The 15,105-nt window shown below is 37.1% G+C and overlaps 1 protein-coding gene across 1 annotated transcript in view; it reads left to right on the plus strand.

Moving 5' to 3' along the window:
• Nucleotides 1-15,105, plus strand: part of GMDS (GDP-mannose 4,6-dehydratase) — a 646,510-nt gene that overhangs the window by 128,915 nt on the left and 502,490 nt on the right. Inside the window, exons 2-3 of the mRNA XM_037844924.1 lie at nucleotides 7,784-7,828; nucleotides 13,639-13,726. Coding sequence (XP_037700852.1) covers nucleotides 7,784-7,828; nucleotides 13,639-13,726 — 133 coding nt within the window. The remainder of the gene's footprint in view (nucleotides 1-7,783; nucleotides 7,829-13,638; nucleotides 13,727-15,105) is intronic.

Below are 15,105 nucleotides of genomic sequence, written 5' to 3' on the forward strand. Positions count from 1 at the left end.
TTTAATTTTATGTGTTTCAATGATTTAACTTACATATATCACAGTTTTTAGTCCGTATCTCTCTTCATTGATTTACAGTATTTCTAGCATGACAGGGACATGTTTGCTGAGTAGATATGAAATGTATCGTAGGGTGGATAAGTGATATTTCTATCATGGCATACACATATTAAGAACAGTCTTAACCAGATTATGCTAATTAGTTATATCACAGAAAGAAATTAGACTAGAAAGAGCAAGCATATTTGTAGGGTTAAAATGTGCTTGTAACCAACAGTGACATTTTAGTAGCAACCTGTTAAATGTACCTGCAGAAAAATGGAGAAAGACATAGATGTTAATATGTGTATCCCTTTGTTATTCTTATGACCTTTTAAAAGCCATAGACAAAAGACCATTTGTTTTTCCTTCCTGCCTTAGCCAGCACACAAATTAGAATAAGAAATGCACAAGGAAACATTAATAAATCAGGTAAATACTAAAATTTCATGCTTCTTTCTTCAGTACAGTTTTTTTTCCTTCCAAATTTAAAGTTTTTCATTAAGCATTGCCTTGAACACTGAACAAAGTGCAGCTCTGTTTTAGTGAGAGTACCTGCAAAAAATCATTTCCTCTATAAATCATTTGAATGATTAGAACCACGTAAGCATGTACTTTGCAAAGAAACAGCCTTTAATTGTATGAACTGTCACTTTGAGAGATAGTGTGAAAGGAAAAAGGAAAGGAAAAAGGCTTCTGTTTCCAAAATTTGTACAATTTTTGTTTTTATACATGTATAGCTACTTACTACAAAGAGATAATTATTTAAGTATGAAAATTAGTGGTAATTTATTGTTAAATTTCCTGCAAATCTGTGCAAATCTTTATCATTGTGTTTGGAGCCCTGAGTATTAAAAATGTTCAAGTAGTAAATTGTTCTAAACTTGAAAGCAGTTATTCACACCAACCCTGAACCTGGCTAGTTAGGCAGATCTTTAAACGGATTTTGACAGGGATATGCTTCTTGTATTTCCTCTGTTTTTCCCACCTTGATTTCATGCTCAAGTGTGGTGCTTTATTTCTCCAGGGCTGTATGCCATCCAGTATAGAAGAGGTCAACTGTGTTAGTATTTCACAGCTTTCTCTTTGTCCACAAAGCCTTGCTCCCCTCTCTCAGTGATTCATGAGTCTTTTGGTGTTCCCTGGTAGCAGAACATTTTCATTAGCTGTACAGGTTACCTGCTTATTATTCTCATCCTGTCCACATGTGGGTTTGCTGATGCGTGTGAAATCTAGAGATCCATAGCAGGGTTGATGCATAATCCTATCTAGGCCAGGAAATGCCTGGCTCTTACAGATACTACTCAGAGCAGTAGGGCAGGAGCTAAATCTCTTATTTCCTTCCTGTCCTTCTCCATTCCATAAAACCTATGGCCCTAGTGGGCGTTTGGTATTTAATAGTCCAGGTTACTTTCCAGTATTAAATTCTATAGAAATCAAATTTTGTTATAACATATCTCTAGGGCCATCATTATGGAGTTATTGATCCTATTAGTGAGCAAATTGCCATATAAATAATTAATTTCAAATATGCCTAGTACAAATCCTAGCTCTATCTACTATGAGAACTTGGATGGGTTATTTAGTCTCATCTCAACTCTGTTTCCTCATTTGTAAAATGGGGATAATAGTACCAACAGCATAGGGTTATTTTGATGATTAAGAAAGTCAATGAGTGCAAAGCCTTTGGAGCATGCCTCTCAAATGCTAAGTGCCATGTAAGTGCTTACTATTCTTATTATCAGCATCCTCTTTGTGGTAATAGGCACATTAGGATTTTTTGTTTTGTGTCTGAAGGATCAAAACTTCAGGATGAGGTCAAGAATGGGAGAGGGGAAGAGAGAAAAGAATATAAGAGGCTCAAACTAAAGGAGCTTACATTTAAAAGAAGAAAACTAGTGGAAATATAGTATTCCTTTGCATACTTTTATTTATGTGGAGATGAACAAGCTGACTCATCTTTGATGCATGTACACGTTATGTACCGCTCAGCACACATGTAGGCTGTCACTAAATGCCTTTGGATTTGCTTTTGAGGCTCTTCAAACATCTCTGGAACTGTGTGTGTTTGGGGTATCTGTGTGTGTGTTGACTTTCCCCCAATTATTTAATTTAAAAATATCTCTCTATGCTTTATCAATAACTGCCTCCTTTTTTCCTCCTTAATTTTAAACATTTTATCTCATTATCCTTATAGTGTTTGCATAAATTACAGTATTTGGTTTTAGTATGTTGAAATTCATGTTTGTACAAATGTGGGGCTGTGCAAGTATACCTGGATTTCAAATTTTGGCTTTTGTATTATTAAACTAAGGGGTTATTATAATCATTTGCAATTTGTAAGGAGCGTGTATCTTAAGCCAGATTATTGTGGGAGTTATAGCATCTAAAATCTGCTAACCAGTTTCAGAGTATCAGTTTTTGAATGGTTTTTTATTCAAATTTTCTTGGACATGAAAATTAGTCAATTTCATACATGTTCTAGATGTTTTTAGAAGAACACAACAATTGGCAAAACACTAACAGCATACTAGAAAAATAGATAAAGAATATAAAAGACAAGAATAAATAATTCCCAGAAGAAATAATATATAAAGCATAAACATGAGAAACAATTCAGTTTTAATACTAATCAAAAAATGAAAAAAAAAAAAACACAAAAAAACAAAACTATACCATTTTTTTACCTATCAAATTGGAAAAAGTTTAAAAAAATTAACCTTGAGGTCATTTCTTCCTTTTCTGATATTTTTTTCATATGTAAATCTTTGTTTTTTTATCTTACCATGGAAGCAAGACTTACCATTATAATCTTTTGAAATTGGGCACGTTTGGAAAGATTTCTGGATTACAGTATACCAATATGTAGGATGAATGTATTTGCCTCTTTCTGAGATTTTGATATTAACCTTCCAGCTCATCAACCAGTAGTTACCTACTTACGCCTACTGGAAGGTATTGTGTTTGGCAGCAAAGCCACAGTCACTTTGTGGTGTGTGAGGACTATGAGAAGCCATTAAGCCCCTGATTGCGGATTTCCTTTCAAAGGGAAGGGCTACTTAAGTAAAGAGGGTCTGGGCTGTTGGGCACAATCAATTCTTTATTATTCAGAAGTTGTCCCTTATGTTTCTGAATTACCATGTTTCTCCCTACTTTACCAGGAGGTAAATCAAAGGAAGTGAATTAGTTCTTTGGTGACAGCAGCTGTTATGGTGAAATAATTTTCAGCTTCAAAGACTCCAGGAGACGGGAGTTATATATTTTAAAAATATGGTGGTATCCTCATTTCCTGTCCACCATCAGTCAATTATCACTGTTGCTCTCTTCTTGTGCTTCCTCCGGTAACACATTAGTGTGTTTTAGGTGGTTCTCAACTGTACACATTAGCCCAGTCTCTTCATCGTAGACATTTCTCAGTATTTTTAGTGCAGTTGCCCAGCCAGGGAGTCCAGAGGTCGTTTGCATGTGCAGGCCCTGCATCTCCCTATCTGTGTGATTATATACCAAGCACACGTCACTGTTTTGAGTCTCTATTTCCTGATCTGTAAAATGAGAGAGTTGGATTAATTGATCCCCATGGTCTTTTTTTTTAAATTCAATTCTATTGAGACACATTCACATACCATACAGTCATCCAAAGTGTACAATCAGCCCTTCACAGCACCATCATATAATTGTGCACCCATCACTCCAACTACCTTCCCAATATTTTCCTTGCACCAGAACCCCATGGTCTTTTTAAGTCTGTAAGTCAGATGGAGGTTTTATCCAATGATTTTTATTACAAAAATGAACCAGATTTCAATACTTTTCGAATATATTCTACCTCTGCTTGGATTCTTCACACCACAATGGTAAGTCATTGCAAATTTTCATTCTGATTCAAAACAGCATCCCATTTTAATTATTGAGGTGTTTATATTTCTCTTGTTGGAGGTACAGATTACCTGATAGTATAATAATTGTGATTAGCTGAAAAGATGCTTATTTTAAAGTAATTAGAACACATAGAGTTAAAGAGTATAAAAGGCAATGTAAATGAGCTCCTTATCTTCTCACAGAAGGTGTATTCTATTTCCTGATGCTTGAGATGTTCTAAACAAAGAAATTCATTTTATTAGTGCCATGATTTCTTTAGCCCAATACTACTTATCTTATCCTGTTCAAAGAAGCTGCCAAACAGCTTAGGCAGAAATAAACAATATGATTTAGCATGCAGTGCAGAGGGAGCAGGTTCTCAAATTGCACATAAGAGAATTTCCTTTTCCGTCTGGGCTGTAAGTGCACCCATGTTTGAAGAGGGAAAAGAAATACTGGTCTCTCTTCTCTGTGGCAGAGTGGACTGACCCCAGTATGTTTGGACTCAGGGTAGATGTGAGAGTAGGTCTAGCTTCTTGCAGGCTTCTGTGGTCATTTGGGAGAAGGGAAAACTTATTGTGATTCCATCAGCCTTTTAATAGATGTGGAATTACAGATGGTTCTCTTACTGTAGTCAAGATATACTTCTAATAATTTCTGGAATGGCTCTTAATTTTAACGTGCCCCCATCTGGAACATTCCTGAATATGCCATTAGAAGTGAGGGTCCACCACCTCTGAAGAACAGGATATCCAGGAATGGGGGCTGTAGGCGTCAGGCGCACCCAAGTCTGGAAGTTTTGGGCACAGAAGAACCAAGACCTGGAAAGTCTCAGGCACTGTATCCTTCCCCTTCCTCTGAGCTCCACAGTGTCCTAAGATTACATGACCTCTTGGGGTTTGGGTCACTTGATTAGAACTGGAAGCGCTGTGTAATCCCTGTAAGGGGAAATGACTGAATCAATTTGGCTTAAAAACAAATCCCTTGTGTTCTTTTATTATTTTGTTGGGGATTGACATGTTTTGTTAGGTCCCAGGTGGAGGGGACTGACAAAGGAGTTTATTTCCTAGTTCAAAAACATGGTAGACCTGAATTCTAGTCCTGTTGGTCTCTAACTAGTAGTGTGATAGGCAGTTCATCTGCCGTGTTTCCCCGTGCCTTAGTTTCCTCAGATGCCAAATGGCCACTTACCTTCCCAGCAGAATTTTTGTGAGAGTAAGATAGGAATATTTCTCTGCCTTGAAGACATTAAAATCATGCTGATTCCTTAAAAATGTATGGCATTCAATATGAAATAGGTAAGTGTCCTACAGGAGGGAGTCGGGGAAGCCCTTGTGTGTCAAATTAAATTTAAAAAGTGTCACAATTTTAGGACCTTAGCTCTTCAATTTAAAGGTTTTCTGTAACAAGACTGAAATTCATACCAGACTGTGTTCGTAGCGAGTGAGTTGGAAATTTGGACTGTTAGTTCCTTGGTTTCAAAGGGGTTAAGGGCCAGAATTTAATGTTAGCTGCAGGTTTTCATGATATTTTAGTCTGCTTTAATCACGTGTGATTAAAGCATTCCGCACTAGGCACTGCTCTTCAAGAGGCGGTAGAAACAGCCACCACGCTGTCTTGGCAAACGTTAGCCTCTCTGAGATACTGTATCTCCCACGGAGCCTCCTCAGGGGCCTGGGGAGGGACCACTGGTCAGTCAGCTGGGCTCCCTGGGACCAGAAACCAGCAGACCTGGACCTGCTTTGCTTCCCACTCATTGTGAAGCCTGGGCCCTATCACTTGATGGACCTGGCAAGGAAGTACAGAGGAAACCAGTGCCCTGCTGGGGCAGAGTGTTCCAGTGTGGTTGGAAAGTTTGAGAAGCGGCCCGGGTGAGAAGAACAAGACCTTATTGACAGGGTTCAGTCCCGGCCAGGCCTGCTTCACATCATCTGTCTAAGTAATCACAGCCCCACACTCCCCCCTACCCCCCATGGATCTCTAGCACTTTCACCTCCGCCTTTTTTTCCCCTTCTTCAAAACATACTGTGCAACAACACATTTTAAACTTTTTTTTCCAAGAAAAGTGAAAAGTATTGCATTGCCTGCTTAAAAAAAAAACAAACAAAAAATCTCATACTTGCAGGGCTTTTCTACCTACTGTAAAATAATAGTAACAAATAATAATATTGCTATTACTACTATTATTGGACAAACTTTTTCCATTGAGCTATTTTATTATTCTTTAATTTACAGGAATGATGATTATTCTAAGATTTCCTGTGGTAGTAATGGTAACTGAGTCTGACTTGGCTGGTCATAGTCTAAATTGGTCGCCTCATTGTCTGATTTATTTTGTGTATTGGGTATGTAAAAACCAGGCGATTGTGTGTGTAGGTAAGATGGGAGGAAAAGGAATATGCCAAGTCTTTTCTCATCTCCACACAAAACTAGAATATTTATGTCAAGAAGTCAGAAGAAAATCTGCTGGAAGTTGTAAGGGACCACCAGATGTGTCCCTAGTAGACTCATCTTGTCACTCCGCCTGAATCTGTGCATGACTTCTGCACTGATGGAGTAAACACGCGCTTGGCAGACCTGTTGATTTCAAGACCCAAAGGGCATCTCCAATTCCAGCTTCAGGCCAAGTCATCGTAATAAGAAGGCTTGCTTCATTTTTCTTTTTTCCTGGAATATCTGGTAGGGACTTTTGAAACTTCAAGGAATATTTAAAAACTTTTCAAGCTGAAGAAATTGCAAGAAACCCAAACACTCCCAACTTTTAAGAACATAAAATGGATGGAAGGGGACCTACCTGCTACCTGGGCTAAAAGCAGAAGAGCAATTACAGAACTGATTGCAAAATGTCTACCCACTTAATTTTTCTGAGAGAAACTACTGACTTTTTAAATAATATCTCTGGAGTGGCATTTCTCAACTTTTGACCTCTTACTGTATACTTTAATCAGATGACTCTCACACTTTCTTCCTCCTAAAGTGGCACGAGATACTTTAATTTAAATAGACATGCATTCCCAGAAATTTTTAAAAGAGTTCTTAAAAACCAGTTGAGAATCTCTCTGTTTAGTCACACCTTCATCTGGATATAGGGCTTTTAACTCCATGATTTAAGATTAATGCACACAAAGTACTTATCTTTTTATAAAAAATATACACCCTCCTGTTTTTGTAATCAAATGTTGTGTACTTATGTGCACATACCCTCAGTGATAATACAATCCCTGCTCCCCCTTCCCCCATTAAAATCTTTTAAATCTTTAGTGACTTTCCAATCAGTACCCTTGGTTAAGGGAAAGCCTTGCTCTTGCCTGGAAATCCTCTTCAGACTCACCTCCACCCCTCTCCCTTTGCCCTCCCCACTCTACCTGTGGACTGTTCTCTGTGGAGCCCATATGCTTCACACTTGCCCTGCCCTCTCCCCATGATCCCCATCTCATCCCTTCCTTGGTGATTCAGTTTTATAAGTCCCTGGAATTAGTAAGATTTCCAGTTTTATGTTCCCATAACACCTAGGTCTCTGCTTTGTTGTATATTTTGCAGATTTCACACAACTAATAAGTGGCAAAGCCTAAACCCAAATTTGTCTGATTCTGATGCTTCATGTTCTTTCTGTTGCCCTACCTTACTTCCCTGGATTCATTTTCTTCTTCTGTGAATATGATAACACAGCTCTTTATTGGGCTTGTGTGGAGCTCAGATGAAGTAATGTCTATGAAAATTCTTTGTGAATAGTGAGACTTATCATCATTATTTTTATGTTGGCTGAGATGATCTTTGGTTTAAGTTCATCTAGCCTATAAATGCTTTTCTCAAAATGCTTACTCTATGACACCTTCTCTACTAGCCACGAGGAGCCTGACATTTTCCATCTTCCTTCTCTTTCCAGGATGGTTCATACTTGGCTGAGTTCCTGTTGGAGAAAGGCTATGAGGTGAGTAGTTCCCTGAGCCAGTGCAGGCCATGGAATCTCTCAGACGCAGCGGCCTTGTGCTTCCTCTACTGCTGTCCACCAGTGTGTGTTTTCCACTGAGACTCTGATAACAAATCAAAATCAGGGAAGAATGTGCCTCTTGGCTTGTCACCATGCCAGCTCATTGTGCTATTATCTCCTGGTAAGCGCTGGTGGCTTCCCCTGTTCCTTGGGGTTCCACTGCTTTGCACGATTCCCGCTTTCTCAGATAAAGCAGTAACCAATGTCAGCTACTGCTATAAAATTATTAGGGTTAATTTATGACGTAAGGTGTTACGTGAAAAATCCTAGTCACAGTGAAGTTGCTTAATTCGGAAATTGTGCAGAGCAATAAAAACCAAGCTGATCTTTGGCAAGCTTGAATGAAAAATTTAAACCTAGAGGTTTTTGCCTTCTAATAGGCAGCCATATATTTTATGGAAGCTTAAACTTGAAGTTTGCTATAGTTGTTGTTGTCTTTTTCTTATTATCAAACATTTTCACCTTTCCTTGAAAGAAGCAAAGGTTTTAGCTATCAAATTTGGTGTAGCTTGGTGTATACATCTTATCTTTTTTTTAAGAACTATTTTAAGATACATGCATGTATATAAATTCATCCTATACACGAGAATAAAAACCTACACAGTCACCCATGTACTCTGATCTGTCTTGTGAATATTTATATTAATAATTTTAGTTTATTTGTTTATAAGTATTCCAATTGCAGGTACATTGTCAAAAATGTGCCTTTGGGGCAAATGGAAAAACAGCAGCAATGAATTTTGCATCTAAATGTCAAATAGAGTTGAAGAAAAGGAAATCAATTTTTTCACTGTAAATCATCTTTTCTAAGAGCCATGACTTTTAGACTTTAAAAAATAATAGCAGACATGTTTAGCTCTTATATACCCTTTTCTAATAGCTAGTTCTACATCTTGCAAAAATATCAAAATAAGACAAATGTACTTAAAGTACATATATATATTACATATACTCATATACATTGATTCCTATGATAATTGAGATGATATTCTGCAGAGCAGAGAAGTGGTAGAGTAGGTCATACATAGTACAAAATGAAAGGATGTTTGTACAATATTCAATTTTAATATACTGCTGGCCTCAGTTTTAAGAGATTGATATATGTGGAGGATAAACTATTAAGAGGGATCTGATATTGGTACAGGCTCTTTTTGTGCTTAGATCAAAATAAATGTGGAGTGACTTTACAGAGGGGCTGCATTGGAAAATTTACAGAATTATCAGTGAGCTGTCCCTGGTTGCTCAAGATCAGGGTTAGCAAATTACATGCAGTGGAACGAGATGGGAACAGATGAATCTAGAGGGTCAACATCAGCAATTTTGGATGAGGAGAGATTTCTAACTCAGTGGTTCTCAACCTGGTTGAGTCTGTACATCAGAATCACCCAGAGGATTGCTGTTTCGGTAGCTCTCAGGTAGAACTTGAGAAATTGGCTTTTCTAAGTTCCCAGGTGTGGCTGCTGCTATTTTCTGGGCCCCTACACTTTGAGAACCATGGCTACTAAAGTTTCAAATGAGATCAGTGATTGGTTTAATTGTAAGGTGAAGATGAACAGGGTGCCTTAAGATGCTGCTGCTCTGAGCTCTCCAGTTATTTTGAATCTGGTCTTTGTGTAGGGACTGTCACCAGGCTCAAAAACAACTGGAAACTATATTTCAGGTAGCAAAGTGCAAGCCAGGAACAAATAGACACTGTGAAGAAGAGCTGAAAATGCTATGAATAGGCTTGATTCTGGGGTGGGACTGAATTCCTCCTGGAAGAGAGAGAGGCTCACCTTGATTGGCCAAGGCAAGTTCTGGTTAGCCTTTGATCATGAAAATGGGAAGCCTCAGGTGTCTGGATAAGCAACAGTCAACTGTAGAAAAACAGGAGGAAGAGCACCAAGTTGAGGGGGAGGTAGTGATGGTGGGTGACATAGGCAGAAACACATCCTGTATGTAGGATTAGCACAGAGCACTTAGATATACTGCTTTGCTTTTTCTCTAGTCAAAAAGTAAAACATAAAAAGCTTAGCTAACTCAATGCAAAAATAAAAATTTGAATACGACTTGAAAAGGAATAGTACACATTAACAGATTGACCAGTTATGGTTAACTACCTTGTATGACGTCACACACGTTTAGATCCCTAAAGCTGAGGCTGATTTATCAGGCCTGTCAGCCAGCTTGGTGCAAGGGAGATGAAAAGGTGGTCCAGCTGGCCAGGAGGCAGCACAGTGTGACTGTGGAAAAAAGAGAAAAGCATGTGGACCCTGGGATAGATTGCCTGTGTCCTAACCCTCCTCCTGCCATTTTCAAGCCGTGCCACCTTGAGGAAGTGACTTAACCTCCGTAGGATTTGATTTCCTCTATAAAACAGGGATTAATACACGGACTTATCACACAGGGTTGTAGTGAAGGTTAAGGTGACACCATCCATGGAACACACTGAAGGTAGGTGGTATCTGTGGGGTTTATTGATAGAGGAGTGGCACAGTGATGCTGATGAGTCAGTGGGCCCAGATTTTGTAGGGGGTGCCTTAGTCTGATTCATGAATTAGTATTGCCAAAAGGCAGGCATATTTTATTGCCTAGGATCCTAGGTGTGTGGGCATGCCTTTTCATCATAAGGATCAAAGGAAAACCAACAGAAATGAAACTTTTTATGGAAGCATATTCTAGTTTTAAGTGCAGTGCTAGCACCATTGTTAGCAGATAGGCCAGCAACATATTTTGAAATAAAAGAACGGGTGAATTATGAGCTTCCCTTCGCTTCCAGAAACTACAACCACCTCCTTTAGTGTGGAGTGTTAGGAGAACTGGAAAATAAATGGAATATAAGGATTGTCAAATTGTTATCTCTGAGAGATGACTTGTTAGCACATGGAGTTCCTATGCTTCCTTTCTTGATTTTCGAGACTCCTTGAAGGCTATGGATGTCTTTTCTTTTCTTACTTTTTTTTTTTTTTTCTGAGTACTTGGATATTACGAAGCCTTGGTGCTTCAACTTAAAAAAAAAAAAAAAACAACTTTTTTTTATGGGTTTCATTTTGAACTATACTGACTTGTCAATAGGAGTGTGGCAGTCCACCCCTTACCATCACCAGATACTAGCCACATGATCTCAGGCAGTTTCCTCTTCTGGAAAAGAATCATGTGAGTAAGGCTATTGGGAAGATTAAATGATTTAATATGTATATGAAGACCAGTGGCTGGCACATGGTCATCTCAATGTAATATTACCTGTTGATATTACCTAAATAATCTGTGCTTTTCAAAAAGCACATGACGTTCAAAATCCCTGGGAGGCATCTTTGCCTCCAGGAAAAATCCAGACACTGAAGTATTTAAATCCAGTGATAATGATTTTCCATTGTCTTGACTGAACTAAATAAATAATAAAGCATTTCTCTGTTATATTACTTAATCTGACTCTAGGATTTGAAGTCAAACCTGACATTGTTCTGAGATTGAAAGAACTTGAAATTTTCCTTTTCATTACCAGGTTAAGTGGGATGTGAAATTTATTTGTCAAAACACACTCTTCCATTTATTTCAACTCAGTTTTTCAGGACTGTATTTTGTTTTGAGCTGCTGTAATCCAATAAAGATTTTGATTGAGTTTGTATAAAGTCACATTCAGCTCATTTATCTTTTCAGTTTGGTTTCTTAACTCCTCATCTCCTTTCCTCCCAAAATCCTTATAAAAACAAACAAAAAACCCTACATACATCCCTTCTGCAGAGAGAAAGCCACTAATTTCAAATTCTTAACCTGATTATCCAGTTTGCATACAAGTTTGTATTTCACCTGTCTCTGAACCAGACAGACGCAGCTTTCACTAGTTCTTATGCTAATACTCTGTTTGTATTAACCAAAAACAGCTAGTGCTTAATGCTTTTGGTTATTAGTATGACAGTAAAGCCCTGTGTCACTTATGTGCTGTAACTTTGAGTAGTCATCTGCTTTTCAAGCTGAATCCATCAAGAACATTTTTTTTTTATCAGAGCTTTTTATATTTATATGCAATATGTATGTGGCATTTCTCTATGCTTTGGGCTGTTAGAATATGTGACTTACCCAAAATCCAGCAATCAAGAGTGGATAGCTCAAATCATATTATTACTATTTTATTATTTTTTTGTTGCCAAAGTTAACTTATCTGTTTTTAAAACAGAAATCCTTCTCTCTCCAATGAAACAAAACTCTACTTAAATCTGAGAAATCTGTATTTCAGAAATAATTTCGGTGATAAATACCAATTTTGTTAAATATAAGTACAAATGTGAACTTGCTTTTTATTAAACAAAATTTATTAAGTTTGTAGAGCAATTCAACTTTACAATTAAGTAATAACTTGAAAATCAGAGTCCATGAAGTAGAATAAGTCTTAAGATTAATATGTTATTTTTTCCCTAAATTGAGAAATAATTATAGCCAAATCTTGATTTCATGTTTCTTCGATTTTAATATTTGACTCCTAAAATGTCAACAAAGTTTGTGATATTCCCTTCTTAAAATATTTTCACATTTACTACATTTTCTTGGGTTTAGTTCTTTTGGAAAATACTCTAATGCATGTTTTTCTCTTTGGCTAAAGCAACTAACCAGCGGAATTATAAATTGTAGTTTAATTGTGGGTGTGTTGTATTCTTTGCATAAGTCAATTTCTCACGTATGCCATATAAAATGACAGCGACGTTTTTGTTTAAAAGAAAGTCTTAGGCCTTCATCATTCCCTCCCCACTACATGTGGAATATTTGAGTCATGCCAAGGATTAATTTTGTTTTGAAATAGATGGGAAATGATTGAATAAAAATGTAGAAGCATATTCAGCTACAAATGAACTTACTCAACATTAGAAGGAACACTTCTAAAATAAATTAAAGATTAAAACTGCTACCAGTAGAACTGGAGCTTCGGCAACTTGGCACTTGAGCTGGTGTTAACATTGGCAACACATGGGAGCAATCTCCAGACAGAAGGAAGTGGGATCAGGTCTTGCACAATATCTCTTATGTATCAGACACAAATACTCTTTTCTTCAATATCAGGCAGGTATGCATTCTTGTTCCAACTACTTTTTTTTTTCCCTCACACTTATCATGGTTCAATCAAAGATAAATATTTAAAAATTTTTTTTCGTTTGAGTTTTCTCACTCAATAATACATGAATCTTGTCCCTAACCTATGCTATTTGATTTTCTGACTTTTCGACACAGCTGCATAATAGCAACTGCTCTCTAATTATATCTGTGGACCCAGAAATACGTATCATAAATATAAGAGGCAACAGTTCTGAGAACACTGGGAAAGATGTGGTGGCATCAGGGCCCCCTTAAGCTGAGGGTTAAATGGGCAACACAGACTTCACGTGGTCTGTCTTCAGTTTTAAATTGAAAAGAGACTTTTGTCAGCAGTAGGGCTGTAAATGTGTGTGTTTGGAAAAGGAGACATTTGAGTATCTATAACCAAGCATTGATTCTGAGGGAAAATAGTCTAATTACTTTTGTTGTTATTGGGAGTAAATACAGTAAGGAGAAAGATGGAAGTAGAGGGTGGGTGACTGATGGGCAGTGGTTGGGGAGACTAGAAATTAAGCAGTGGAACTATTTCTAATAAATAAAACATGTTTTTCCCCTAATAAATAGAGAATATTTTTATATTTTTTCATAAAGCTACACATTAGCAAAAGAACTCCTGAGTTGCTTGTTAGTTCTCTTTGCACACTTACAATTTACTTTTATCTTTCCGTACTGTAAAAATCCAGGTCCATGGAATTGTACGGCGATCCAGTTCATTCAATACAGGTCGAATTGAACATCTGTATAAGAATCCCCAGGCTCATATTGAAGGAAGTAAGTGATTTTCTTTTTGTAAAATCTCTTTCTATAACTCCCTATATTATTATAAGGTATTTTCAAATGTCCTTCTTTTCAAAGCCCATCAGGCCACAATTATTTACCCATGAGTTATCTTGTATTCAGTATTGTCTGCATGCTTTGAAAACCCTTCATTGCTGGATGTCCTTAGGCTCTGGTGTCATCTTGGTTAGGACTCTCATAAGAATATTGGTTAGGGGATTCTGCTCAGAGTTAGCAAGAGAAGAAATACCTTTGATCAGCCTTCTCCAGGTGTCCCTATTTCTTCAAGTAAGATCAGTTTCGTATTGATAGAACACTCCTCTGCTTTTTTCCATTTGGTCTAATTTAATCAAGTGAAACAATTTTTGTATGCTTAATGAGTTTTTAAAATAATTTGTAGATTCAGGTCAAAAAACAGATGGCAATAAAAACTACATTTAAATTGCTTTACAGATCCTTGTCAATATTTGCAGTTGTTTTTTATTTTTGTTAATAAAATTGCCTTTATGTACATGTGCAGTTTACATAGCACAGTTTCAGTGTCTTCTAATTTGATCCTTACAGCAACCCCTGAGATTATTAGGGGACAATTTTACAGAAGAGGAAATGGAGGCAGAGAGAGGCTGTGACATTATCAAGGTCACACACCTAGGAAAAGGCAGAGCTGGGACGAGCACACAGGGTTTTTAACTCCAAGTTCACTCTGAGGTACTCTTTCAGTTTTTCCAGTTTAGCAAGTCAGCTCATATATCATAAGTGATTTTGCATTTTCCTCAGAGCCTCTGAATATTTGAACATTTGGGTTATGTGTACAGGTGGTGATATCATCAGGAAGTTGATCTAGTCCACAGAAAAGGCTTTACACCTTAATAATTTAAATTAGTAAGTTTATCCTCCTTGAAAATTATTTAGTTTTTGTGCGAAGTGCAGAATAGTACTGCTAGTGGATCTAGAAATAGATCAACATTTTGTAAAATAATTAAAAGATTGTTAGCAAGTCATCCATCTATGTGTGTTAAATTCTTATATTAATGAAGTCAGCGTGAGTATCTGCTTAGATTTAGGGTTTGGAATAGATTAACTGTTCTTTAGTCAACTTTATCTCTATATCAGTCATTTCATGGAAGCTTAAGTATTGATATCTATAAAGAACTTAAAAATTGCTAGATAAAAGCATCTGAACAAATACAGAGCTATCTTCACTTTGTTAAAGATTTCTTTAGACGGTATGCACATTATTACAAGATTTTCTTTGTCTGAATTCTTAAGCTCACTCTCATGTACACACCTTACAATTACCTGGGAGTTTAAAACAGTTGTATAACATCTGTCATAATGATACGATTTTTTTAGAAGTTTATCTGAGCTTACCA

This window comes from Choloepus didactylus, chromosome 7 (assembly GCF_015220235.1).
Source record: "Choloepus didactylus isolate mChoDid1 chromosome 7, mChoDid1.pri, whole genome shotgun sequence".
Classification (NCBI taxonomy): Eukaryota; Metazoa; Chordata; class Mammalia; order Pilosa; family Megalonychidae; genus Choloepus; species Choloepus didactylus.